This window comes from Falco biarmicus, chromosome 4, assembly GCF_023638135.1.
Source record: "Falco biarmicus isolate bFalBia1 chromosome 4, bFalBia1.pri, whole genome shotgun sequence".
In the NCBI taxonomy this organism is placed as follows: Eukaryota; Metazoa; Chordata; class Aves; order Falconiformes; family Falconidae; genus Falco; species Falco biarmicus.
The window spans coordinates 22,181,688-22,209,254 of NC_079291.1; the positions used below are offsets into that span (position 1 = coordinate 22,181,688).

Here is a 27,567-nt window from a genome sequence, read left to right on the forward strand (position 1 = left end):
TCTATTGCTGCAGTCCACTGCATAGCTCACCCTTCTCCATTCACCTCCTTCACCCAGCTAACTCTGCTCTTAGGTTTACTAATGCTTTCTGGCATGGGAATTTGTTCAAATGTTGCAAAATATAGTGGAGAGCTCTGGGTTGAGTGGTACTGTCTGTGATTCTCATGGATGCACTGCAACCACAACCATAACAATTATATTAAAACAAGTAAGTTCATCTAACAATCTGGCTTTTCTTGAAAAGTGTGATCTCTCCAGCATTTTCAGTACATTTTAACAATATAGGAAGTTTAGTATTTTGTTAGCAAGATGGCTTTTGACTGGAGAGCCCTAAGAAGATGAGATGTATGCAGAATAATTTCTAAAAGATTTCCTCTACATTTGTGTCTGGCAGTCTTCTATGTACCCATGGGAACAAAAGATGTTGGGGGCCAGCTGTTTCTTGCAGCTTGCCAGTAGGGTCTGTGTCGCATCAATAATGCCAGCCATTCACCTCAGTGAATAATAAATCACATGCACATCTATGGAAATAGGAGATATTATTACAAAATGTTACATGCAAATATGTACTTTAGATTTAAAAAGTTTCAAACCTCTGTGTGTTTACAATACTAAGACACTTGACCAAAATTATAGTTAATTTTTTCAGCTCTCAGTTTCTGTGCTAATTATTTGGAAAAGGTGCAGAATTCATCACATTCAGCACAATTGTCTGCCTTCAAAGAAGAACTAAATCAGGCTAAGCAGTACTGGAGCCACTAAAATCTCAATAATACTTTTTGATGGCTAGTTATTATTTAATTTTAATTGAATTATATTGCACAGACATAGTTCAGTAGAGAACCTAAATATCCCAGTTGAAATCAGGGCTATGATGTTCAAGGGTCTGCAGACAGAAACCAACATGTGTTTTCTACCACATTATGGGAAAGAGTTTCCACCCAAGAGTTAGCTAAGAGTTTAATCCTGCAATTAGTATGCTCTCTGCCCAGAAACTATCACTTGCAGCACAGTAAGACAGATGGATTTCAGATTAGAAAGAAACCTCTCCCACAACAGAGTAATGCACAATTTATCAGATAGAACTTGGGACAGTGGTTCGTATTCCTCTGAAGCAGCTCTAGGAGACAGGATATCAGAAAATTATTATTTGTATTTCATTCCAATACAAAGTGGGGCTCGTTGTGTCAGACACTGTATAAACAAATAGCAAAAGACAACTCCAGTCCCTAATGTTTTATAATCTAAAAAGGGAAGGCTAACACAACTGTACAGGAAATATAAGGATATGGCAAGGGAACATGATTTGCCTGTGATCACAGAATTGATTGGTGATAGAGCAAGGAGCCAAATCCGACTGTTTGGATTCCCAGCTATGCAGCCTGTACTACGGTTGACCTTACTATTAGATGATTATTAGTTTCTTCTGCTGAGTTTCTTATATTTTTGTAATTTTCTTTTGGTGTTACTTGTTTTTCAAATTTGCTCTACAGAGAATAAGCCCCAGGAAGAGCAGGAAGTTAGTTACCCTACTTATGTGAAAAAGAGCAAAGCAGTAATAGATCTATAAGAAAGGTAGGTTATGTGTCATAGCAAGGAGTTCTTTTATATATATATATATATATGTAAGTGTATATATATATTATTTTTTTCAAGTGTACCATCAAGGATTACTTTAAGCAAAAATAGCAGCTGGCTTTGAAATTAATGAATATAATCTGTAACAGGTACATATATAAAGCATGAAGTAATTCCTGGCATTCTTCATCTGATACAGTATCTGAAAGTTGGGGAGAAGACATTAGAATCCAGGAAGGCTACACAAAGTATTTTGTTTTATGATTTTTCTTCCTGCAAGTGGATGAACAAGCGTTACAAACATGCCCTACACCTGTAAGATCTAGTTATATGGCAGGTAACCAGGGAATATTCTGTGTTTTAAAATTAAATCTGCACATTGAATCAGGCAGAGAACAGCTGGCTTAGAAATCAGCCTGAGAATCACAGTAATCTATGAAAGGTATTTGTGTTAGCATTAAACATTTTTGCATGCTGTCAGTGCAGAAGATAGCCTCTGAGCTTTGTGGATTAAGGAAGTGGCTGGTATGACTTTCTGGAATTGAGTTGCCTCGTTAAGAACGGAAAACTCAATTAAACTTTAGTTATGAGTAAGCTGCGTGAGCCCTTGTGATTTACTGCTGCACAGTGTGGCTTCATATTTGAAAAGGCAGAGTTTTTAGTCAAATTCATGTCAAGTTATTAGGGAATAAGTTGTGGTCATTTCTGCAAGCATGTCATTGCTTTTTGAGCAAGAACTATGCACCAGTATGCATGTGTATCTGATAAGCAATAGAAAGGCAAAAAAAGATAAAAAGAAACTTTTCTTTAATGGCCAAATACAAATACACTTGGGAGACTGACCAACACACAAACTGGGGAGATGCATTTCTGGATATAAAAAACAACTGATGATTAGACTTTGATAAACTGTACTTATGTACTGTGTTTGGGAGCAATCTACCAGCACCAAGGCAGAGCAGGCATTCACTACAGTATCTCTAATCCTAATGTTAGGAGGTGAATCCCAATTTTTCCTCAAACTGGAGTTGACACAGCTACCTTTAATCCATGCTTTTAGGTGTGTCATTGCAAACTGAGTGTGGATGCTTTTCCCTTGGATTTTGCTTGAGGTTATGCCTGTACAAAACCATTTACATTAACTCAACATAGGAAATTGTAAGAGAAAATTAACTAAAATCAGATTAACCAAAAAGCTAAAATTAAATGGAAACAAAAACTGTTAGTATGGAACAAAAGTGCCCACACACAGACTTGCTTCAAAATAACTAATTGTATGAAGTAAAACAACTGTTATTTTGGTTCCAGGTTTTTATGTGGGCAGAGAAGCCCTAGGACCTCTGGCAATTAAAATATAATTGTTCTTGTGATGCAAATATTTACAGCCACTCTAAACCCCTTTAAAATTGTCAGTGCAATGTAAAGGTGACACAGTGCTGCTGAAAATGAGGCCAGAGATAGCAGGGCCAGAGGCAGCAAGGCCCTTCATATTTTGTAAGAACTTTTAGGAGACAGCACTTACCAATCATAAGAGGTAAAAGAAAGGAGAGGAGAGGTTGAAGGGTTTCCAGTGAAAAAGCAGATTATAGAAAGCAGAAGAAACACGGTAAATGAAATCCCACAAGTACAAATGGCAAAGGATCAAAGGTGAGAGGCTGTGTAGGAGGGAGGTGCTACTGATGCTCCCAGACATTCAGGGATGGAAAAATTCTATTAAAACTAAGCACCTGCTGCTTAAGATTGGGGCTTCAAAATTACAAACCATGTCAGTTAAAGCATTTTGCTTTGCAGTTTAAAGGGGAGCTAAAGGAAACAGCCAAAGTATTAGGAGGTGGAAAAAGAGAGAATGGGGAAATATTTTAATGAAAGTGATCTGTGCACATTTAAGATGGGATATTGCTTAGGCATGGCTGGTTTCAATCTGATTTTAATTTTTGTTCCCCAGCTTTTCAGCTGCCTTCTTGAGCAAAAAGAGACTTCTTAGTTTAGTTTAGTAAGGGGATAGGCAACTGAGCTTTGGATGGCTTCCTAACCTTGTGCCTCATTCCTCTTCATGGGTGTGTCTGACTTTAATTTCTGTTTCTTAATTCTACTCTAGTCTTTGTGGGTGAGGAGAGATGATTTCTGACTCTTCTGTCCATTGTAGGGTAGAATGCAACACTGGAATCCTTCTGATGGAGTAAAGGCTGGCAAATGTTAGAAACCACAAGAACTTAGATACAGAACCAGCCTATACTTAACTGACATACACAAACTCATATGGGCATTCCCGCGCAACCAAAACCCAAACTGGAGGCTGCTCGGTTTGAAACGACTGTTTCTCCTGCCCCATACTGCTTTGATGTTTGCAAGTCGATGAGCTGAATATCACATGTCAGGGATTGGCAGCAGACAATGGAAAGCCAAAAAGCTGTTCCAGTCCTTCACACTGAAACAGAATTGATCAATTTATCACTTAAATCGGTAGGGGAAAAAACAGCCTAATCTGCAGCATGCCCTCTCTCTAGTCCCACTCCCAGGCTCCAATTTAAGCACTCTGTTTCCCTTTAAAGAACTTAAACTTAACCTGATGATTGCCTTTAAATAGGAAATAGGAAAAAATAAGTGGCTGAAAAGAGTTATAAGTCTAGATTTTTGCTTTCCCCTCCTCAATGAAGGGATACTCACTCTTCTTGTCTACTTTGAATACCAGATGTCTCTGAACAGTCAAATTGAGACGTCCTGAAAGAGAAAGACTCTCAGATGTCCCCAGCTTTTTCTGGAAACTGGGCCCCTTTAAAGACGTCTCAAGTATGACACTCAAAAACAGAGTTGTCCCAGATTGCACAGTGCTTTTCAAAACTCAGCCAGCATTTTTAGTAGCCTATGCCTCAAGGAGTCTGGGCACCTTACCCAAAAAGAGCTAAAAATGTAATTTGCAGCTCTTCACGTAATCCAAAACAAAGTATCAAATCTCTTCCCATCTTCCTTTGCCAGGGAAAGTCCCTGTGCACTGGAACTGGCCTCATTCTGCTGCACAAGGGACAGCAGAAGTAAATGGAGGGTGGAGTGGGAGAGCTTTTGAAAGAATGATCAGGCTGTGCATAGTGCTCAGCCCTACTTAATCACAGATGCCTTGCTTGAGAATCAAGTTCCAAATATTTCCATGGTGCTCAAACTCAGAGTTACCTGGCTGTTGTCTGTACTGAAGAATTTCAACCACCAGAATTTCCTTGGCTGTGCTGCAGCTGATGGCTTTTTCCATTATTTTAATACTCACTCAGCAGATACTTACTTGGTGTGGGTCACTAACCAGGCAAGAAACTATCAACTGACTGTTGAATTTTCCAAATGTGAAGGTTTATATGCCTGTGTATTTGAGCCACAGAGGAGCAGTCTAAAGATGGGTAGAATATTTGTGGCAATATGCATACAGCACCTGACACCCACACGATTTGACATCTAACAACGTCTGATATTTGTTTTTTTGTAACAGTACAGCCCTTCTGAGACTTAATCGTTTGGCCAAAACAAGGGATCATTGAGGAAAAATTAGTCGATATAGAAGTCTTAAGAAGCGATTGAAAATAGTTCTGCTACAGGTGGACTGAAAAAGGCTTTAGTTTCTCGGTTTCTTTTTCTTAACAGGCTAAGATGAATGCAGTAAGACATTAATCATCCTAAATAAATTAATAAATCATCTGTACTAATATACAGATGGGTTGTGCTGAGGTTAGGGAACTAAAGTAAAGCAATGTGATAGACTGCTTCTGCCATTAACCATTTGCCACCCAGCTCATTTTCTGTCTTGGCTACCAACTATTCCTGCCAAAGGAGCTGTTATGGTGTGTTTTAACACCACCATACAGGAATGCCAGGAAGACCTGCAGAACAGATGCCTCTGGTTTTGTAAAGAGACTTAGGAAAGGATGGTTGGAGCCATCACAAATAGTCATCTTAATATAAATTCCCATTATAAAGTGTACTGAAAAGAGCTGGTCTGCTCTTTAGAGGTATAAAAAAGGGATGTAGAAAAATGCTTTTTCTTCTGTGCAATAATCTGTGCCCTGTTCTGATGCCCATGCTTATAGAAGGGTACAAAAATAATTAGAGAAAGACTTTAAGGACAGGCCACAGAAAAAAAATTCCTTAGGAGCCAGAAGAACAGACTCATGAACTTTGTCAGGGTGTTTGGGAGTGATAAACACATTTTCAAAAGTTGCTTAAGAGAATGTTTTGAATATTCTTTCAGCTTTGTGTTTAAAGAAGGCCCAAAGGTTTTTAATTTTTAGTTATTCTTACCAGTTATTTGGAAGAAGCTTAAAGCCTCCTGCCCTGGAAGAGTGCCACTTTAGTGAGTAAGGGTTTCGGAGAAAATGATACCTAGCCTTAGGACCAGGCTGTGTATGTTCCTCAGTGCACGTTGTCTTGCATCCCTGAATTAAAAGACTAGAATCACCTTCAGGTGTCCAGACTTCAGCTGGTTGCCTAAAGAGTAATGAAGAGCTCATCTGCTCCCACTCTGATGATGCACAGCTGGCCAAGAGGATTACTTTTGGGGTCTCTGAAGAGCCAAGGAATCTAACTTGTAGCTGGAGACAGGACACAGGAAAGGACAAATTGGTGTACTGAGGAGATACAGACACTTTCTGGGTTGCCTAGTGTGTCTTATTCCAACATGCAGGGTCACACTAACCACAAGGCATGGGACTTGGAAATAGTTTTCACCAGGCTCACTAGGAGGGCCCCGAGGAGCTTCTTGCCTTCCTGCACAGCTGGGGGCATGATTCAGCTTCCAGGATCATGTGAGCGTGTTGCAACTAGGCAATTCTGTGTCCTTACAAGAGGCTCATTTCAATTAGAATTTTGATTTTTCTTGTTCCGTACTAGGAGCACACTTCTCACTAATTAGTCTCCTTAAGAGACGGTAATTAAGGCCTCTGTGTTTACAGTAAAGATGACTACATGAAACAATATGTGGCTTGACCTCCTAAGTATCAGAGGAGGTTCAGGTAGGCCATCTTAACCCCAGCCCTGTTGTGTGGAAGCAGTTTTGCTTATGGGCATTTCAGAAAACCTCGTTTTATGCCCAGAAATAACCATTAAGATCATATAGTCCGACCTCCTGCATTGCTCGGGCTCACCCCGTAATTTCTGCATTAGGTACACATCCTGTGGTTAACCCGCATCCTGTGGTGGGATTGTATATTGAGTTTTGTATTGATTAGATTATGACTTGAGACAAATTATGTTTTTAGCTTGGATTTTCAGTAGTTTAGGCTTGCCTCTGTAGGTTTTGCCTTTTGGAGTTTATACAGGGCTTCTCCCAGTTACCCTCCTTTGCCATCTGCTTCTTCAGCTCCTTCCTGCAAGAACAATTTATATTAAACTAGGAGTCTCTAGCTTCCTTGCCTTGGTCTTGCGCAGCCTGAATACACCATCCACGGTGCTGTAGAAAAGGTGCCTAGAAGTTCCATGAACACTGGAACTAAATATTGTTTTCCTTCAGACTCACATCCTTTGTAAGCCTTATATGTAATCCTTAAGATAACCTGTACTTCCCTTACATCCCCTGTGCCCATCTCCCCAGTGAAGGACAGTACATGCTATGTGACTTACAAAGCTGTGTCTGTGCTTACTAGTGAGCTATTTGTAGCCAAACAGAATATATAACAGCTGTGTTCTCGTTGTTTTTAATGTCATCAGGGCACTAATTTGGGCATCTGTCCTTCAGCAGTTGCCAATTTTCACAACACTGGTAAGAACTTAATTTTCCTTGGCATTTCTACACTTTTGTGAGGATTGACAGGTTCAGAAGTTACTGTGTGTGGTGGGACAGGGCAGACAAACAGATGATTAAAAAGACAGCACAGACACGTAAACTTGTTTCCTTAGGAAATGAAGCTACAGATTATTACCTAGGGAATTTATGGTTCTTTAAAATTGCTGCTTCTGGGTATTCTTACTAGTCATCTTCCTTCCTGTCTTTCTTTGAATCTTCTCTTGAGGTCTTTGGGGGGTTTAGGAAAGAGTGGGACCATGTGAGTCTGTACAAAAAGTTAGGCTAAATTTTCAGTATTGTGAGGTGATACACGTGGGAAGCAGTAGACACCACCTTACCACAGCTTTCTTAAAGCTTTTTGGTGCCAAGAGTCCTCTCACAAAATTGCGTTATTTGAATGGTGTAATTATGCAGGATTACTCTCAAATATGCAACTAGAGTGACTGACAAATGATTTCCTTTACTCCAGCAGTCATACAAGATTAATTAGGTACAGTCAGTATGGTGACACTTTGAAAATGTAAAGCATTATGTAAATGTTGAGTGGTATTTACACTGATTATATCCAGGATGTTGGTTGATAGAAAATACATAAGATGATTTTTAATGCATTTCTATATATGCAGCTTCAGGTAAGAAAGTACTTTTATAAATATACTTGGCAAAAGGTTTTAAGAATTATATAATGGATGCATTGAATGCCTGAGCGTGGGTTTAAAAGTGGACTGATTTTTAGGCACCCATCTATAGCTATCACACATAAACTATGTTTATGCTCTGCCTGTCAACTCATTCCCCTCAAAATGCTTCAGTTTTTACATTCTCAACTCTTGTGATGTTGAATGGTCCTTATGGCTCTGCCATGGAAGTCAGCACTGGCCAAATGAGATAAATGAATGGCTTGTAGATATTTCTAGTATTGATATTGTTTACTGCCCTATTGATTTTACTGTTTACTGCTACTGTTTACTGGTTTATTTATATCAGTTTGTATGGCACCTGGAACAAGGTTTGCTTTTTTTTAATACCATTTGAAAAAATTTATCCATCTTCTCTGCTCTCAGTTACTCATCCTATTCATCTTGCCAAAGTTTTCCACCCTCTCAACTGTGCTGGATGCCAAATGAACACTTTGTGTGGCTGTGCTCTAAGTGGGGGAGGAAGTGGATGCTGCAACAAGGGAAGGAGGAGCAGGACATTGAATATTATCTCCTTAATTGTGGGGTTTTTTTCCAATCTGAGTTGTACTTAAAAGGTAAATCACCAGCTCTAATGTCATGCAAAAGTGATTAGATTCCTGAAAAGACCCCCAAGCTCGCAAACTTTCAGATCTGTGGCACTAAATAGAAAAATGTGGGAGTTCCGCACTTAAGACAGAGAGGATTGTCCATTTTGGAGATTCCCTTGAAGCCTGTGTGCACTACTTGTACTAGCAGGACTTTTAAAATGAGTTTTTTGGTTTGGGTTTGTTTTTTTTTTCATTTGTGTGCTTTTTTCCTTTGTGTTTCATCAAGAGGAAGTAGCCTGGTGTAAAGGCAGCGTAGCCAGGCTGGGCTGTACTGTGAATAATGGATTGACAAAAGTCATGGCTACAACCATGAGGGAGAGACTAGACACTCAAAATGAAATCTCCTTGGTCTAATCCGGGTAACATAACACTGTGCACACCATTTCTAACATCCAAATATCTTTCATGGTAGCCATGAAGCCCCTCTTGCTGACTTATTCTTTATTGTTTTCCTTTTTATTGCCTTAAAAGTCACTGCTTGTTTCCTGCTGACCCTCCTTTAGGCCAGTGTCATAACCAGCTGATTGCATGCTCCAAACACTTGACCTGTAGTGTGTATGGGATATGGGTGCAAATGTATTGGATCTGGGCCGTCTCTGTTGACTGTTTATGATATTTCATTGGAACCGCAAAACTCTTATGTAGTAAGGCCATGTTATCGGAAGAGGCACAAGCATTTGGTTTGTGTGGTGGGTTGACCCTGGCTGGATGCCAGTTGCTCACCCAAGCTGCTCTATCATTCTCCTCCTCAGCTGGAGAGAGGGAGAAAAAATACAACAAAAAGCTGATGGGTTGAGATAAGGACAGTGTGACTGACCACTCACTAGTTACCATCCATCATGGACAAAACAAATTTGACTTGGGGAAGTAATAATTTATTTTTTTACCAATCAAATCAGAATAGGGTAATGAGTAATAAAACAAAATCTTAAATGCATCTTTCCCCTGCCCCTTCCTTCTTCCCAGGCTTAATTTAACTCCTGATTTTCTCTGCCTCTTCCCACGCAGATGCACAGAGGGACAGGGGGGTTGCAGTCAGTTCATCACATGTTGTCTCTGCCACTCCTTCCTCCACAGGGGCAGGACTCCTCACAGTCTTCCCCTGCCCCAGTGTGGGGTCCCTCCCATGGAGAAGTTCACGGGGAACCATCTCCCAGTGTGAGCCCTTCCCACAGGCTGCTGTCCTTCAGGCACAGACTGTTCCAGTGTGGGTCCCCGCCAGGGGCATGAGCCCTGCCAGCAAACCTGCCCCAGCCCGGGCTCCTTTCTCCATGGGGCCACAGGCCCTGCCAGGAGCTGGCTCCAGCGCAGGATGCCCAGGGGGTCACAGCCTCCTTTGGGCATCCCCCTGCCCTGGCCTGGGGTCCTCCCTGGGCTGCAGGTGGGGATCTGCTCCCCCGTGGGCTCCATGGGCGGCGGGCACAGCCTGCCTCGCTGGGGGCTTCACCACAGGCTGCCAGGGAACCTCAGCTCCGGCACTTGGAGCCCCTCCTGCCTGCTCCTGTGCTGACCCGGGGGGCACCAGGGCTGCTGCTCTCACACAGTCTCACTCCTCTGTCCAGCTGCAGTTGATGCGTAGTAACTTTTTCCCTGTCTTAAATCCATTACCCCAGAGGCACTGCCCCTGTTGCCAGTGGGCTCAGCCTTGGCCGGCGGTGGGTCTATCTTGGAGCTGGCTGGCATTGGCTCTATCAGGCATGGGGGAAGCTTCCAGCAGCTTCTCACAGAAGAACCAATTTCTGCCTGTAGTCCCCCTGCTACCAAAACCTTGCCACACACACACAGTATACTTTGCTTTCATGTGATTCATACGTGTATAGGAACTACGGTGTGAGCTGGGGTAGGATTAACTTAATGCGTGGTGTTGGGTTTCTCATTGCTCTTTTTTGCAAATGTAGTTGATAGGTTGCAAGCAGCAATGTATACCCATGCATTAGTTCAAACTTCCCCTTTTGTTTCCTGGTCCCACTTGAATAATAACAAATAATCACGACTTTTCCCTGAACTTGGCTGTCCCCACGCCTGATTCCCTCTACATGCTTCGAGAGTTAGATTGCTTCAATATGCTCTAACCTGTGCTGTAGAAAGAGTGTTATCCAGTGGCTGCTGCACAATGCTGCAGGACTGCTGTTTGTCAGGACAAAGCAAAGATTATTGCCTTTATCCACTTCTAGATACTTTGCTTTGCACCTTTATCATTCAAATCCAACTTTAATTTCTGCTACTTGTAGAGTAAAACTGACTTTGCCTAGCAATACTGTAGTAGATAAGCACTAATGAAATAGAATTTATGATGATGTTGTTGAGTTCAAGTACTGGGGAAGTCTTCAATATATCTTGGCACAGTTGTCATTATGGTTGCAACTGACACAAATTTTAATTTATTGTTGCATTAGCTCATGTATGTTATGTAGTGTGCGCAGTATGTATTTTAGCAATGTGCCAAAGTCATAATGATAAAAGATGATTTAAATTTGGTGAAAGAGCTCCTTGCTTTACTGGCAGTGATAAAGCAAAAAGAGAAGCAGGCTCCTTTTAATTTAATGGGACAAAGGTAAATCACAGCTACACTCAGTCCTCTGCTGCTTTTTTCAGGTAGTCATATGTGTTGCCTTAACTTCATGGCTGAACTGAGTATAGTGTCCTGCTTAAAACCAGGATGCACAGGTGACTGCTGTCTTAAGTCCTTCAACCAGTAACCCTGCTTCTACCCAAGCAAAGGCCTGTTTTCATCTGCAAGGCTCCCTGTAACTCACCCACATACAAATGCTTCTGACCTTAATTAAAGCAGTTCACCTCTCTCTGCCTCAAGGGATGGTTTCCTCATAAGGCAGTTGTGTTTAATTAGCATTTGCATAGCATTCTGCTGGTTGCTCTCTGGGAGCGTTGTTCAGTAGGAGCGTGGGATTGCTGAAGCCTGACTGGCAAGCTTTGCACCCTCCTAATTGACACAGAAGCCAAGTAGAAGTTACACAAGGAAAGAACAGAGAATCGCTAATGATGGATCATTAGCAAGTAGCTCCTTTGAATGAATGTAGATAACTTTATAACTCTATCAAAGTGAAAAGTAGCGTGATGAATTATGCATCAAACAATAAAAGCTCAAGAAAGACACTGGTCTTATAATTGCTGTGCAATTTTCTAGCGTGCTTTAGTTTGTAAGATTAATTTTCTTTGGGAAGTGTGAAGCATTTTATGCCTGTTGTACACTTAATGACAGTTTTGGTTTTCTCTCATTAGAGGTTATATTTTATGTCTTTTGATATCACTGCAAAAACTCTCAGGGTTTGAGATACACAATTTTTATACCAGCAAAAATTTGCCCCCGGTAAGTGAAAAGTGTACAGCTACTGAACTAGTTCCTTTGAGGGTTTGCTGATTTCTCAGTATAAAGAGTTCTCAGATACACACATCTGAAATAAGATTGCTTTATATCTATATATTATTATATTTTTAAACAGAAATCGCCTAACAATTTTGTGGCTACATTGAATCTCTAGATTAATAAATCTCTAAGGGGCATTTTTACTCTGAAATTGTCTTCAGAAGCTAGCACCAGTTCAGCCCTCAGTCAGTCCTAGGAAGAGGAAATAATACAAATATAGCCTAGTAATGCCACCTGTCCCTGTAAAATGTTCTGATCTCTCAGTTGAGATTTAGTCTGAAAATTCAGCTGTGTTCCAAGTGAGTAGAATTAGAGGAATAAGTTAACAGTGAAGTTGTTAAATAGAAGAGTTATCCCTGATGTGAGCTGTTTCTTAGGTTCCATGAATATTAGTGGGTGAAAGGGACTGTAAGAGATCACCTAATCCATCAGAAAGCCCCAGGGATCAGCCATAGGATCAGCTATACTATAATAATTCTTGTTCCTAAAGACCTGATTTTGATAAGAACTCCACAGCCTCCTTGCATGGCCTGTTGAAGCATTTTGCTACCCCTACAATTGTAAAGGTTTATTTTCTAGTACATAACTTCAATTTGCTTTGTTGCAATTTACATTAATTGTTTCTCATTCATCATGGACATGAAAAAGGATTTACTTCCTCCTTGCAGAAAGGTCACATAGATTTTTGGGGTGGTTTTTTGTTGTTGTTGATGACAGTTATTCTTTACATTTTTTTAAGACAAATTTGAAGACATTTTTCCCCTGGCCTTTCTCTTTAGGTCTGTGACCCCACTTTGTTGTCTGTCATGTTTTCTCTGATCATTTTGGTTGCTGTCCTGTAGAACCTCCTCAGGTGTCCCAGATGACTGTGCAGTAGGGGCCCCACACCAGATACTGCTCCAGCTGTGACCTGCCAGCTCTAACTAGAGCAAAAAGATTATTTCACGTGTCCTGCAGGCTTCTCTCTTGTTTGTACATCCCTGTGTGACGCTTGCTTTTTTTGCAACAGCATGATGTCGTTGACTCATCTTCACTTTGTGATCCAGAATAACCCCTAGCTATTCCTGCATTGCTATTTGTCCCCTGCCTTGTACTTATATAATTAAATGTAGTTCCTTCCCCTTGACATTACTGAATTTTACCCTGTTCTATCAGACCATTTGTCCAGTGTAGCCAGGCCATTGTGAAATCTGCTTCACAGTCTGTTTTAACTTGAAGTCCTCAGAAACCTGAGCAGGTATGATCTGAGTTCTATCAGCCAACCCACTAAAAATATACTGATTAGTCCTTCATCCTAAACTGATTCCCCTGGAGCCCACTTGAAAACTTTTGTTTTAGAAGATCCCAGGTGGCATTTTTCTGAATAGGACTTCCCTCTCAGTGTTGCACCTGGCTTCAGATTTACGTAGACTGTATTTCTTTACTGAGTTTATGGAAAACAGAGAATTTTCTTTCTGAAAATCAGATCTTGATCCGGAAGTTCCTAGTGGTTGGAGGGCCATCTCACTTGACTTCAGATGTCTGGGTGGTAGAGGTCTGCATCTAAGGTACTTGTCTACCCTCTGCTTTATGGAGAAATATAGGTGATCACAATTTATCTGGCCAGGTTCAGTCATTTACCAGTGCTGCAAAATAACTGCAGTGTAAGTGTGTCTTTTCATATGCAGTGAAACCAAAGGCAGTCTAATCAACTAAACATCTCTATCTAGGCTGTTCAGCTTAAGTTAGGTAGGATGTATCTCACCTTCAGATCTTCTGGTAGAAAGAAGAGTGGTCAAGCATACACTGTTTGTTCTTGATAGATACATGCTAGCTGTTACTCATCTCCTGAGTACTTTTACTGTGATTACATATTCCAGTATTTAATGGAACTTGAAGTTAAATGGTTTGGTCTGCAGTTCCACAGTTCTACCCTTCCTCTTTAAATATAGGAACCATGCCTGACCTCTTCCAGAAGCATATTCATCAGAAATGTACCAAATCAGCTTGTCAAACCCTGTTTTTCTAACCACCCTTTATCTTATTTTGTCCTGGTTGGAGGTGGATATATTTATCATATTAACCATTTGATTACAGTTAATGGAGAAAAGATGCAAACCTCATGAAGCTCAACAAGGCCAAGTGCAAGGTCCTGCATGTGGGTTGGGGCAACCCCTGGCATCAACACAGGCTGGGTGGGGAGCAGACTGAGAGAAACCCTGGGGACAAAGACCTGGGGGTACTGTTTGACAAGAAGCTCAACATGACCTGGCGATGTGTGCTTACAGCCCAGAAAGCCGACCGTATCCTGGGCTAACTCAAAAGCAGTGTGACCAGCAGGCTGAGGGAAGTGATTCCCCCCCCCCTCTACTCCACTTTCATGGGACACCACATGGAGTGCTGCATTCAGTTCTGGGGCCCCCAACATAAAAAGGACATAGACCTGCTGGAGCGAGTCCAGAGGAGCGCCACAAAGATGACCAGAAGGCTGGAGCACCTCTCCTATGCAGACAGGCTGGGAGAGTTGGGATTGTTCAGCCTGGAGAAGAGAAGGCTCCAGGGAGACCTTATAACCACATAAACGGGGCTTTAAGAAAGCTGGAGAGGGACTTTTTAGCAGGTTCTGTTGTGATAGGACAAGGGATAATGGCTTTGAACTGAAAGAGGGTAGATTTAGATTAGCTGTTAGGAAGAAATTCTTTCCTGTGAGTGGTGAGGCACTGGCACACGTTGCCCAGAGAAGCTGTGTCTGTCCCATCCCTGCAAGCGTCCAAGGTCAGGTTGGACGAGGCTGTGAGCACCCTGGTCTAGTGGAGGCTGTCCCTGCCCATGGCAGAGGGATTGGAACTAGAAGATCTTTAAGGTCTCTTCCAGCCCAAACTGTTCTATGATTCTCTGAAGTCTGTTGAAAAAACCAGCTTATTTTGGCATGCTGCATGACCTTTGTCAGCAGGTCTCCTCAAATAAGTAGGAATGTCAGGTAGTGAACTTCCCCACTCATGCCTTTATAGAATGACTTCTTGCTGTGATTCACTTCCCTTGCTGGTTGATAAATCTGTTTCATCAGAAATGTCAAACACTGTTCTGTCTATTAAAATGCTCCATTTTTTTCTTTGCATTTCTAAGTACAGCTATAGTGTCATAGACAAAGACTACAATGTAACTTCTTCTCTAAATTCTTTTGGATGACATAATAATGACCATATGAATAGAGGAATCCTTTTGCCAGTTGTCCGAAGCATCAAATGTTGTTGAATTTTGTATTGAAGGTTTCAACTGTGACAATTCAGGAAATTCTATTTCTCTATAAAACAGTCTTTCTATGCATGAATGCATACCCCAGTTTTGATCCCAGAGTAAATTTGTGGGTCATTCTCTCTTCTGAGACTAGTAGTAATGGTATAGCTACTTGTCTGCAGGGAACTGGGAACTACACTGAAATTTCTGTTCAGTTCACTACAGATTTGCTAAAAGTGAGATCTGACTACCTACAATAGACATAAAATCTTTGTGTCATTGCTAGCTTCCCTAAGGGATTTCCACCTTTGAAATTATTCTTGCCAGGTTCTTGCTGCTGCTGCTAACTACGTTTTTGATAGAAAATTTAAACCAAGCTGGGGAATATCACTGCTGTGCATGGTGTCAGTCTTACATCGCTGCAGGGTAACGGAACACACCGCTGAGGTACTTGAGCTGTTGCTGACTGGAGATGGTGCTTCCCATCGTTCGGTGTGCTGCTCCAGCTTCAGTAACAGTGTGTTAACATGACATTCCATTGTGTTCTTATGCTTGTGCTGCTTCCTGTTGTAGATGGTGTGGGGATTTCTGCACCGCATCCTGTTGCATGGGCTGGGCATTGCCTGTGTCCTTCGGGTAGCAGGGAGTGGTAGACCTGTGACATAAGTCTCAGAGCATTCCAATATACATACCACTGGGAGCAATGGGAAAACTTTCTAAATGTTGGGTGAGTATTCAGCAATTCTGCATTTGGATGAGCTTGTTGGTACATTATTGTGAACTGGAATTATTTTAGTCTGTAATTCCAAAATATAACATTTCTTTGATAAGGACTGTGGTAAGACTGCTGTGAAAATGAGATGCTTTCCTTTAACAGAGACACTTCAATATAAATATGGGCAGTAACTTTGGAAAACAATTTCCCTCCTATCTGCTCTTTTTTACAGGACCAGGTGTCAGATACAGTGAATTTGCTGTGTCACATCCGAAACCACCTCCGCTTGTTGGACAGCATACAGTGGAGATACTGAAGGGCATGCTGGGGTATGAGGATGATGCCATAGAAGAACTGCTCCGCAGTGGTGCTGTGGCTCAGCATGAGGTCAGATAAGGAACATTAGCTACATTCCTTCACACTGAGTTCACATTACTTTGTCCTCTCTTTGCTCCCTTCAGCTCCCCTAATGGGACTTTAAGAGAAGACATAATTTAATTCCTAGCTTTCTTCCATGTGTGTTTGTATGATTTTAATACTGATGTATCAAATAAACAATCTCATACCGTCTGAGTGAAAGATTTTCTTGGGGGAGGTGGAAGTAAATGTAATTATGCAGTCCTGTGTGGCTACTCATATTCTGTACTTCATATGGGAAATGGAGTTCTTATCATAATTACAGTAATTGCCTAAACGTTTGTCCCCAGAAAGACAAAATGTTAGTGAAAGGAAGCAGAACCTTAAAAATCTGTATACTAGACTGTCCACTTGCAGAAAGCTGCCTTGTATGGTTATTTTAGTAGAAGATCAATTATGTACAAATTGGTGGTTGATCTGATTGATTTGGAACAGAATTAACAGTCATGAACTCTTTGTTCATCTCTGTTTTAAATCATGGGTAGAGTAATCATTGCAAAACTCACTTCTGTTCCCTAATATTCCAAATTACCGATATGTCTTTATATTACATTGCATGGTCATGACAATCCCAGCATGTTAGCAGAAATAAGCTGAAATTGGCACAGTTTTTCAGTTATGAAACAAGCCTATTCCAAGGTTGAGAGACAAACTATGAATAGTCTTTTGTAATTTTACTCAGAAAGGCCCAGGGTACTGTTAATTAAACATTGATCCACATGAACCACATGCTGAATGTCAAATACCAGAACCTGCCAGACTTCTCAGTCTTGTTCTGTCGGTAGGTACCGATCCCTATCTCGGACTCTAATTGCCATCCAAAGCACCTTTTGCTATGGAGAAAACACAGGTTAAAATCTGTGCTAAAGTTTTAACTCAGTCCCACTCCCATGATTAAAACATGGTGAGGGATGACAAACCTTCTTCAAATTTAGTAACACCATAACCTGCAGTAGGGTCACTCTTCAGAACATGGCACCATGCATTGCAAGAAGGTGGAAGAATTTGATCCATGACAAATAGTAAGGAAAAGATTAAAGAAGAGTAAGGAAAAGATTAAAGAAGAGCCATTTCTTATCTACAAACCAATTTGGCAATACTTCATTCACAGAAAACATGCCGTGGTCCTCTATCACAGTATATAATTTACAGCTGAAGTAAACTCAGCATATGGGAAGGGTCTAATCTTTGTTTTGTGCACCTTGGGAGCAAGGCAAAGCCTTTCTATTCCTAGAACTAACTCAAACTGACACTCAACACATAATGTTGATATTTCTCCCAAAGTATCAGAAACAGACCCGGCATTATAACTAGCTTGTCACTCTGTTTTTATTCTAACAAACAACATGCTCTGTATTACATTTGAACTTCGCAACACTGCATTACCTTCTGGGGGAAGAAAAGAGGTTATTACATAATCGAATTGCAGTGGAACCCCACTGTGGTTGCTCATTTTTGAAGCCCAGTGTGTTTTGGTTCATTTGTTTGCTTGTTTTCTCTGTGGTTGTGTTCTCTTTTTTAGATCGTCTCCTCCTTTTTTTTTTTTTTTTTTTTGTTTTTAATCTTGCACTGCATTCCTGGCACCAAACTCCATACTCCGTCCATGTGCTAAAGACATCATGAGATCCTGGAAGAGTGACTTCTTAAGTAAATATAGAAATAAATCTGAATTGAGGATAGGGACACCGTAGGGGAAGAACTGAAACTGGATTGGAAGAGGTTTTGATATAGCCCACCTTCCTTTTAATCTAAAGGGAACATCCCTTTTTTAATGAGAAAAGCAGCAATTTGAATTCAGCTTCACATACAGTGGATAATCTGGTGTTCAACTGTTTACTAATGAAAATTTTCAGTACTGTCTGGTAACATCCACAAACAAATTGCTGGTTTTACTTTGTAAAAGGCTCTTCCCATTTCTAAGAATCACATAGAATCATAGAATTGTTTAGGTTGGAAAAGATCTTTAATATCGAGTCCAACTGTTAACCTAGCACTATATAAGATACAGTGGAATATTGCTGTTTTGTTCAAGTATTTCTAGAAAAATTATTTTTTTCTGTGCTTTTACAAGCAATGGAAATAGCTAATCACCACATCCTTAGCTACAGTAAATTGTCAGTTTCTTTGACTTTAATGTAACAATGCTGTTTAAATCAACTGAATATCGGGCTATTAACTCCATAATGTATTTCATGCTGAGTTCACACGCAAACAGTGTTTCCCTTTCTTTTTCCTTCTTTAGTGTTTTCTTTGCTATGTTGACAGTCAAATGCCTAAAGGGGTAATTAGCAACATTATTTTGTCTCACCTCCAGTACTTATTGCAGTAGGAGAAATCCAGATACCATTTGTTGGTGTTTAAGTCCTACACTCACACACAGACTGTTGCTAACTCTTCTTCCAGTTAGAAATAAATGGAAGTCTTTAAATAGGTGGGGGTTTGGGAGCCTAAAAAATCCTGTATCTTCCAAGGCCTGATCATGAAATTTTGCCCTTTCACAAGGTTTGGTCCTTTGATTTTGGATTTGGAAGACAATTAAGTGTCATGATAATATCTAAACTGTTATAGTATCCTTTTCCTTTAAAAATGAACAAATAAATGCAGAAAAAGAGTATTTATAAAATTTACTGTACTATTCCCTAGAATCTTCAGGAATACATGTCTCTAGAGCTCAATTGCATTTTGGAAATCTTGCTATTTCAAAATGGTTTTCTCTTGTACTGCAAAACTGGAAATCAACCATAGCTTGGGATTTTGGACCTCATAAACTGAGGTCCTTCCAATTTCAAGGAAGGGATGTAGTTAGGAATGATTTTAGACAGCTTCCTCTGGCAATGAATGTTTGTTTTTCTTCGCTTAAATTGGGAAAGGAATCTTCTGGTGCTGCTATATTGTAAGTATATGTGGTATTTGCTTTAATTTGACTTGGTTTACACATAATTGTATTAAAAAACAGAGATACAGGACACACCTGTTGTCTGGTTCAAAACTGAACCCACCTATAGCTGTTTGCCAGGAAGCTGAAACTACCGTTGCAGTGGTAGGGAGATTTCTATTTTGGCATCTGTTCTGACTCCATGGTCCACGGCCCCTTTGGCTTTGTTCTCTGCATTGGAGGATCCCATTGTTCTTGTATTATTTTGATGATGAAAAGTATTTCCTCAGCCCTCCTCATATAACTGTCTTCCTTTCTTTTCCATGCAAGCTAGTAAAGCTAGCTCTTTACCAGGTATAAATCACACAGAAAGCTGCAAAGTTGGTGGAGTCAGGCTGGTTTTGCATAGCCTGAGGATCTTGCTGAGGGATATTTTAATGCATTAGAAGAAAAATCCAATCAAACAACAGGCAAATGCACGCTTGTTCCTGGTATCTCTTCCCCAGAAGCTTCCCACACACTTGGGAAAACCCTGCACAATTTTCTGCAATGGGTGCCCTAGAACTGATGGTCAAAAGTAGGTCTGTTTTGATTAGTGGCCAGGAGGAACAAGTTACCAACTAGTAGAAGCCCACCAGCCTCAGCAGCTATCTAGCCTATGTGCAAAGGCCAGTGAATTCATGTGAAGATTGATCTGCTGAAAGGAAGCACTTAACTGTGCTGCAAGGCAAATGCTCCTTTTCTTCTCAGGTTTATAAAATCAAATTCAACAGATAAAATTATTTTGTTCTTTTCTTTTCTTTTAAATATAAAAACAAGCAGAGAAAGGGAAAATATCCCCATTCTTGACTTACATACAAAATATAAAGGTCCTCTTTTTTTAAAGTTTATTGAAAAAGAGGTTTTTGGTGTCTATTTCTATTAATCTGGGTATTGCCCTTGCTTCTTCAAGATTACAGCTCAGTCCAAAGATGTCTAAAGACAATGTGCTAAGGCTAAAGCAGCAGTCAGAATAACTCCTCCAGTGACTGTGCACGTATTCTCAAAAACTGGGGAGAGCATTTTCACTCAATTGTCATACAGCTCTGCCAATCACAGAGCTCTGTAAATTCTCAGCCTGGTGAGCCTGGAGGTAAAAGGTAGCTAGACATCTCCATGACTAAAATGGCCATGATTCCTCTTAATACCTAAATATTAAAACATAGTTAACTCTTTAACCTTCCTAAAATTAGAGCACTGTGCTAAAATGTATTCATTTCCCCAAAATGTATTAAAATGTATTTATTTGCCTAAAGAAAAAGGAAAGGTAAAGTACTTTCAGAGTTTAGGAATGCTGGCACAGCTGCTCACATTTCATGTCAGTGACATTAAGCAGTGCCAGATACAGTAATTTCTTAACTGCTTGTACATTGAGTTTAATGTGGCCCGGTGTAATGCTGAATGCTATTAGCTGGCAAAAAAGAAAACCCCCAACCAAGCTCAGAGCAGTTCCTGCAGGATCAAGTAACCTCCCTACACAGAGGGCTGCACGATATGGGGCAACGTGATAGAAATACACTGATAAACAGTGATATAGGCACCTTTTTAAAGCTGACAACCAATCAGTTCAATTACTGTATGTTGCTGTTGTGGCTGGAATGTGGAACAGATGTGTCAGAAAAATGCCTGGTGTCACGTATGCCAAGGATCCGTGAAACTTTTGCGACAAGGATTTCTTTTTCTGGCACAGGCTGTGTCAAGCATTGAAGGGGGGCAAAGCGAGGGTTGAGGTGGCGACAATTTGTTAATTTTTTAGGTTTTTTCTATTCTCCAAAGCTACAGATCAAAGTGAATTAGCAAGCACCAATTAGCCCTCAGTTAACAAGCAATTCTTGAAAGTCACAGGGTAAAGGGTACACTAAACTGCCTACCTTAAAAGGCCTTTGTGATGGTCTAATTTACAGTGAGTAGCTTTGCTGTTTATTTAGAAGGTACTCAGGAAAGCAGGCTGGGGAGATGCCTGCTTCACTGCAATTGCTTCTGTGCTTCAGCTATTTCACTATTTGTCTATCTAATAATTACCCCAGACTGGCCCAAACTGCCTTAAAGTACAGAAAGAAATTTGAAGACGTGTAAGCTGGTGGAGGAATGCATACATAGCTCTCATCTCTTGCAGATGCATTTTAGGAGTCACGTTAAAAAGTTGCATGTAAAAATGCAGGGCAGTGTGTACATTTTTCACTGGCACCCTCTTCTCCTGCAGGATTAAGTCTCTGACTAAAGCAAACGTCGTGTGAGAAAAGTGACAGTTGTCTGATAAATCTTTTGGTCTTTTCATCAAAACCCTTTCTCTCTCCCGAAGCTGAAAGGGAAGGCTTTTAGCTGAAAGATGAAAATACTGATTCAGCAATGCCACCGTGGAGCTCACTGCCAGTCACAGTTCACCTACCTTGTGCCCCTTTTGTCTTCATTCCGGGTGGTCACGGGACTCCTGTGATCTGTCACGCAAGTTTACCATGAGAGTATGCTGTGCTGCTTAATGGAAAATGCAATCCAGCCAGAGGAAAATGGGATCATGAAGCAGTCACTCTACAAAACTACACATGAGTCACTGGGGCATCATTTTTCTGAATTCAGCTTTTCAGGAACAAACCTCATTGTCCAGCTGCCTGTACTCCTAGGCAGTTCCGTGTGCTTAGTGTACCACATCCACCTTACTAAATTCTCTGTGGTTTAAGGGACATATTTGATGGGGAACAGCCTGAGATAGAGAAAGGACCTTCAGACTAAACCAGGATCAAAGAGAAAACACTGCTAGAGACTTACACTCAGTTGCAGCTGTGTTGCCAGAAAACTCCAGAGTCTGTGGTAATGTAAGTAAGGCTGATGCATCATCTCCAGCCATGGTGTGCAACCCAAGTCTCCCCATACCTCTGCAGAACAGTTCTGGCTGTAACAGCAGCAGACCTGAAAAGAGCTTACATGACCAAACAGAATGGGCAGCAGATCCTGGTTGTAAACCAGTATTAACTAACTACCTTAGATCCGGTGAGGTGTGAGGACCTGCTACTCTCAGTCCGTTAATTTAGTAAGAAATGTTAATTTGTTAACAAATTTGCATTTGTTAATACTCTTGAAGATTCTTCTCTGCTTGCTGACTCATTTTGTGTGGTTTTATCAACGTGCCTTCTTCAGATTCTCTCCTAATGTGCTGATTGCCCTATCTCCTTTACATTTACAACTGCATTTGTGGAGTTTTGGAACACCTGTTTCTAAAGCATTGTACCTCTGACCAAGCAATTGATTCTGCTAAATCTAATGAAAACTATTAGAAAACATTACAGATCTATTTTGTGCCATACGCACTGGAAAATTAAAAGCCTAATCCATTGCCCTTTGACAGGAATGAAGGGGAATTCACATCAATTTCACTGGATTTTGAGTCTGAACTATGTCAGCATCATGATATTTTTCATGTTTCTGAATATGCCAGCTGGTGTCATTTGCTTATAGACAAACTACTACGATATTTTGTCTCTGGAGATGCTTTAAAATAATTAGAGACATTCCAGGTACACAAACCCTCATTTCTTTAACGTCCTATGTGGAAAGCATTCATATTTTTCTATGCTGTCATCCAGAAACCTTAAATCATTTGGAGTTTTGTTTCTTTGGTAGAATTAAAAAGTATCCTCTCTCTCTCTCTTGTCATTGCACTTTCACTTTAAGTTATAATATGATCTAAAATTTAGGTGTTTCTTAAATCAAATGCCCCGTGAGGATTCATATTTGCATTACTGACCGTAGTATTAGCAGTGTTAGGTGACATCAGTAGAAGGCTCATTTATTGAACTGTGTTTCAAGAAAGGGGAAATCCTAACCTTTTTTTATGAGTAACTTATTGTGAGAAATGTGGACTATTGCTAGTCTTAAATACCAAAATACCCAGAATCAGACCCTAAAACAATCAAGAGTAGTTTAAAAATTCAGAAGAGAGTTCTAAGATAGTATGATTGAACAATAAACCTACATGAGATCTTAAAAAGAAAAGAAGCAATAGCAAGATTTGTGATAAAGTTGAGAGAGCTGGCAACATCTCCTGTACATATATTTGTCTGTAGAACAAAATACAGGTCAGGTCATTGCTGGCTTCCTTGCAGGCCTGGAATTTGTCCAACTTGGTTCTCTGGGCTTTAGGGAGCTGATTTTCTTAGGAGTTTTTTAGGAAATTGTTGGAAGTTAGTTCTGCTGATGATTTTTTAAATAGCTGGTTGTTAATAGTACTATCTGGGCATTCGATCAGCAGCTGAATGCTGGAATCAAGCTCATGTTACGCGATAAATTGAAATAGATGCTTTTCATGTTATGCAGCTTGCATTTGAATGGGTTGAATATGAACATTTGCAGAATTATGAAAATAAGCACTATGTGATTGAAAGCGATCTTACCCGTACTGGTCAAGTGCAGTCCCCACCTCTTTCTGCAAATAAAATCAAAGGCAGTTCTTCAAATACTTCACAAAAAAAAGGAGCCTGAAACCAAACTGTTGAGGTGGGATGAAGATTGATAGCAGCAGATATAGGAGCAGTTCTTGAAATGGTGGAATTTATCATAGCTCTGTTGACTTCCATAGCTTTTAAGGATTTACCCTCATGTGAAGAAGCCTGATCCAGTAGTTGTTGGGCTAACCAAGGGCTATCAGAAAATCTGCGTGCCACAGTTTTCCTGTTTGATGCTGGGCAAGTCCCATTCCCTTCTTTAAGCTGTCTGTCTGTAGTTTGGTACTTTCCAATCAGAGGGACAAACTAGAGATTGCGAGCTGACCTGATAGCAGAGGCCATCTCTGTTTAGACAGATGGAATCCATTTTCTGTGTTGCAGAGCCATTGTGTCGATTTTAAAATGCATGTGTTGCAGCATAGCAGAGACGTTAAATTGTTTTGCAAAGTGAGGACATTCTATTTTTCCCGTAAACCCAATATGAACAGCCGCAGTTTCCCAATCTCCCATTAGTGAGGCAGCGAGAAGCCTCCCCAAAGGGCTTGTGAAAGACCTCCACAGATCATTTGGGTATAAACAGATAGTATCTTTGTACCTAGTGGTTGCTTATGTATAAAACTGAGATCACAAACTTTTAGAGTTTGGCCTTTCTGGCAGCAACTGCAAAATGTTCAGGAAGTTCTTCTCATTTTCTGACTGGGATAGTGACTTTAAGGTTAGGGAGATTAGCTGCAACGTATATTGTCAGGAAGAACTACTGGCAGCATTAGAAAAAGCTGAAAAAAAGACGGGTTTATGTCTAAGGTGGAAGAAAGAAAATATGAAAGGCAAGGTAAAAGAGAAAAAGAAAATAAAGAGAAGAGAGGAAAAAAGCAAAAAGAAAAGGAAAATAAAATAAGAAGAAAAGAAAAAAGAAAAAAAGGAAAATTAAAGGAAAAGCAAAAAGAGAAAAGAAAAAAAACAGAAGAGAAAAGATAAGAGGAAAAAAGAGAAGAGAAAGAAGCAGTCATGGGCCTTGGAATACTGAGAAGAATCTGCCATATATGTTGCTGTGGTTGATTCTTCTGATACCTCTAACAGCGGTATGTAGCATTAAAGGTGTGGTGTGCACTCACAGCCATTCAAAGGCAGAGGCCACCGGCAGTGACCCGGGCTGGCCCGGTGGAAGGGTTTCAGCAGGGGTTCAGGAAGACCTTCAGCTCTGCATGGTTTAGTCACTGGCATGTGGCTAGTGGTTACCAAGCAGAGGGGTGGAACTACATAGGGGAGGACACGTGGACAGACCATCAAGCCTCCGCCAGCAGGGCAGGGAGGAACCCAGGGAGAACTGACTGCAAACTGACTGCAGATCTTGGAAAATATACTCAAATGAGCTAGGCAATCATTCAGGATCAGTTCGCTGATCTGGAAGTATGTGCTGATAACTTGGTTAGGAAACTTCCCTAGATGGGAGGATGGGAGACCTTGCCTTTTGAAAAGCAGAAGGTAACACTGTGTTCTTTTCCCGGTTCCTCACCCTGCAAAATTTCAAATGAAGGGCCTGATCCCGTGCCAAGAGGAGCACATGGGATTACTTCCTTTGCCTTTGATACATTCTGGCTCAGCATTTAATTAATAGTCTTGATTTTATTAATAGTTTTGGTTCTGAACTTTTCACTCCACCTCTCCCAGATAGAAAGATGGGACCCACACTTCTCTCATTAATTTCAGATGGTTTGTTTCTGCTTTCAAGGTGTGCGCGTGGAGCCCTCTGAACTTCCTGGACACAAATGAACGTGAAATCTGGCTTATGCTTAAAAGTAGGTCTGAATCTCTAATGCCAAAATGTTTTGAAAGTGAATTTCAGTCTGATTATATTTGTAATGCTCATATGCATTCTAGGAAATACTGAACTATTTGAACTCCAGAAGATTGGATAGCAATGAAAAGTGGATTGAAATCTTGCACATTCAAGTACAGAAGACATTTAAAACTGCCCAAGACTTGCTAAGGCTGCAATTTGAGCCTTGCTGATTAGTTACTGAAATCATCCACCCAGAGAAAGAAAAAAAAAAATAAATTCCATTTTATTTCGGCTAATACCCTGTTTTGCAATCTGCTTTCAAACTGAAGAACGAAGAGAAATTAAATGACCTACACAGTCATGTCAAACCATACAGCTTCAATGAAACTATTTGCATAGAACTGCATCAGCTTCCAAAGGAAGAAAAGTCAGGAACTCTGGCTGCTGTTCCAACATGAATGTCAGTAGCTCATCTTTCAACCTTCCATGCTGAAATCTTACTTTTTCCCATTAAAGTTTGGAAGAGACTGGAAGTGTATGAGAGAGTATTTGTGCTCAAAAGATGCTTATTTTAGACATTACCATCTGAAAAATGCCCTTGCTTTTACACCTCCAGACTACACTGCCATTGGAAAGGATATTTGCTCTAGAGGAGCAGCTGGGCATGGGTGCCCCAGCAGTGGATTCACAGCCTTTAAGAGCAGCCCCACACCAGAGCATTAAGGCAGAGGTGAACGGGCGTCAGTGTTATCCCTGGGACACAGGGATATTCTCCCTTCTCCTGGAAGGAAGGCAGTGATAGGCATTGCAGGGGGCATGGGCACCTGTGCCCACCGGCATGGTCAGATAGGAGCCAGCTGGGCTCACAGCACTCACACCTGGTAAGGAAAGTAGGTCTGCAGGGAGGACTCAGGGTGGGTGTGAGGCTGGGGAGCAAGGATTTGTGGGACCAGGTGAAGGAGGCAGGCCTTGTAGGGTATTTGGAAACTGAAAGGTGTTTTGGTCCCTATTTCTGTCTCTTGGCAAGGAAAGGTCTCCTGAAATTCAGTCCAATGCAGCTGAGACACCTTGTAAAGCTATACAGGGATGGAGGGGGGCTGCTGGGTTGTGGGCAGGGCAGCTCCTGCTGGCTGCTAGCTGCATGATTTGAGCCACTCCATCATGCCAAATCTATGAGCGTTAACTGCTCTTTGATTTATTTTACTCTGGAGCACGACAGAAAACCTGCATTTGGGAAAGCAAGCCAGCACAGCTACCAGAGCATTCACAGGCTGCAGGTCATTGTAACCACCTTGGTCTGGTGTAGTGATGTGTCTCACCTGAAACTAATGCTCAGAAATTTACGGCAGGTGGTTTGCAAGGGCACAAAAGGGGATTCCCAGAGTCCTCTGCTGATCTGCTTCATCAGAGCGTTCTCTTGGTTGCTTCTCCCCCAGCCCTTTGGTGCTCTGGTTTATCCAGTTGCTTTGCAGTCTCTTTGGATAAGGACCGCTTCTTTCTCCGTGTTTGATGAGCATAACGAGGTACTGATTTTGCTTGGATGTTACAGTGGTATAAATAACTAGTGTTTTGTTCAGCAGCTATAAATTCTGAGAGAACTGGCTATCTTTCTTGTTGTGCTTTTGGACTTTGTCACCAAGGAAATATCTGATTCCTACTGTCGCTATGAGTTTGGGCTACACTCAAAAAGGGCTTGCTTTTTTTCTTTCTTTCTTTCTTTTACTTTGGTCCCTGTTTCAGATCCTTAACCCTTAAAACTGCCTTGCCCTTATCTCTTAGACTCCCCCCCCCCCTTCTGAATGCTTTCTGTTGTTGTCAAAAGAAGAAATGTGATAATTTGGAAGGTTCACAGAAAGCATGTTTTGTGATTATTGTTCTTGTGATCTGTCCAATGTAAACTGCTTTAGAAAAGCTCTGTTCCAGCCACTTTAATTCACATTTGCAGAATAGTGGATTTGCAGTTGTCTAAAGACAAGGGCTTTTCTTTTAATGGGTACTCTGAGAGGAACGCAGTTTAACTATTCTGTTTCTGTGCTGGCTTTTAGCTCTGCCTAATGGTGCCTGGGGGAGT

At 40.9% G+C, this 27,567-nt stretch overlaps 1 protein-coding gene across 4 annotated transcripts in view; it reads left to right on the plus strand.

The window, feature by feature from the left end:
* The window catches only part of SUGCT (succinyl-CoA:glutarate-CoA transferase), a 337,967-nt gene extending 321,454 nt beyond the window's left edge, over positions 1-16,513 (plus strand). For 2 of the 4 annotated variants that reach the window (XM_056337265.1, XM_056337261.1), the window contains one exon: positions 16,176-16,513. In XM_056337265.1, the coding sequence (XP_056193240.1) occupies positions 16,176-16,259 (84 nt within the window). In that variant the 3' untranslated portion in view covers positions 16,260-16,513. Of the gene's footprint in view, positions 1-15,555; positions 15,676-16,175 lie in introns of all 4 variants that reach the window. The other 2 variants (XR_008821582.1, XR_008821583.1) reach the window with 2 other exon arrangements.
* Positions 16,514-27,567: the final 11,054 nt, after the last annotated feature.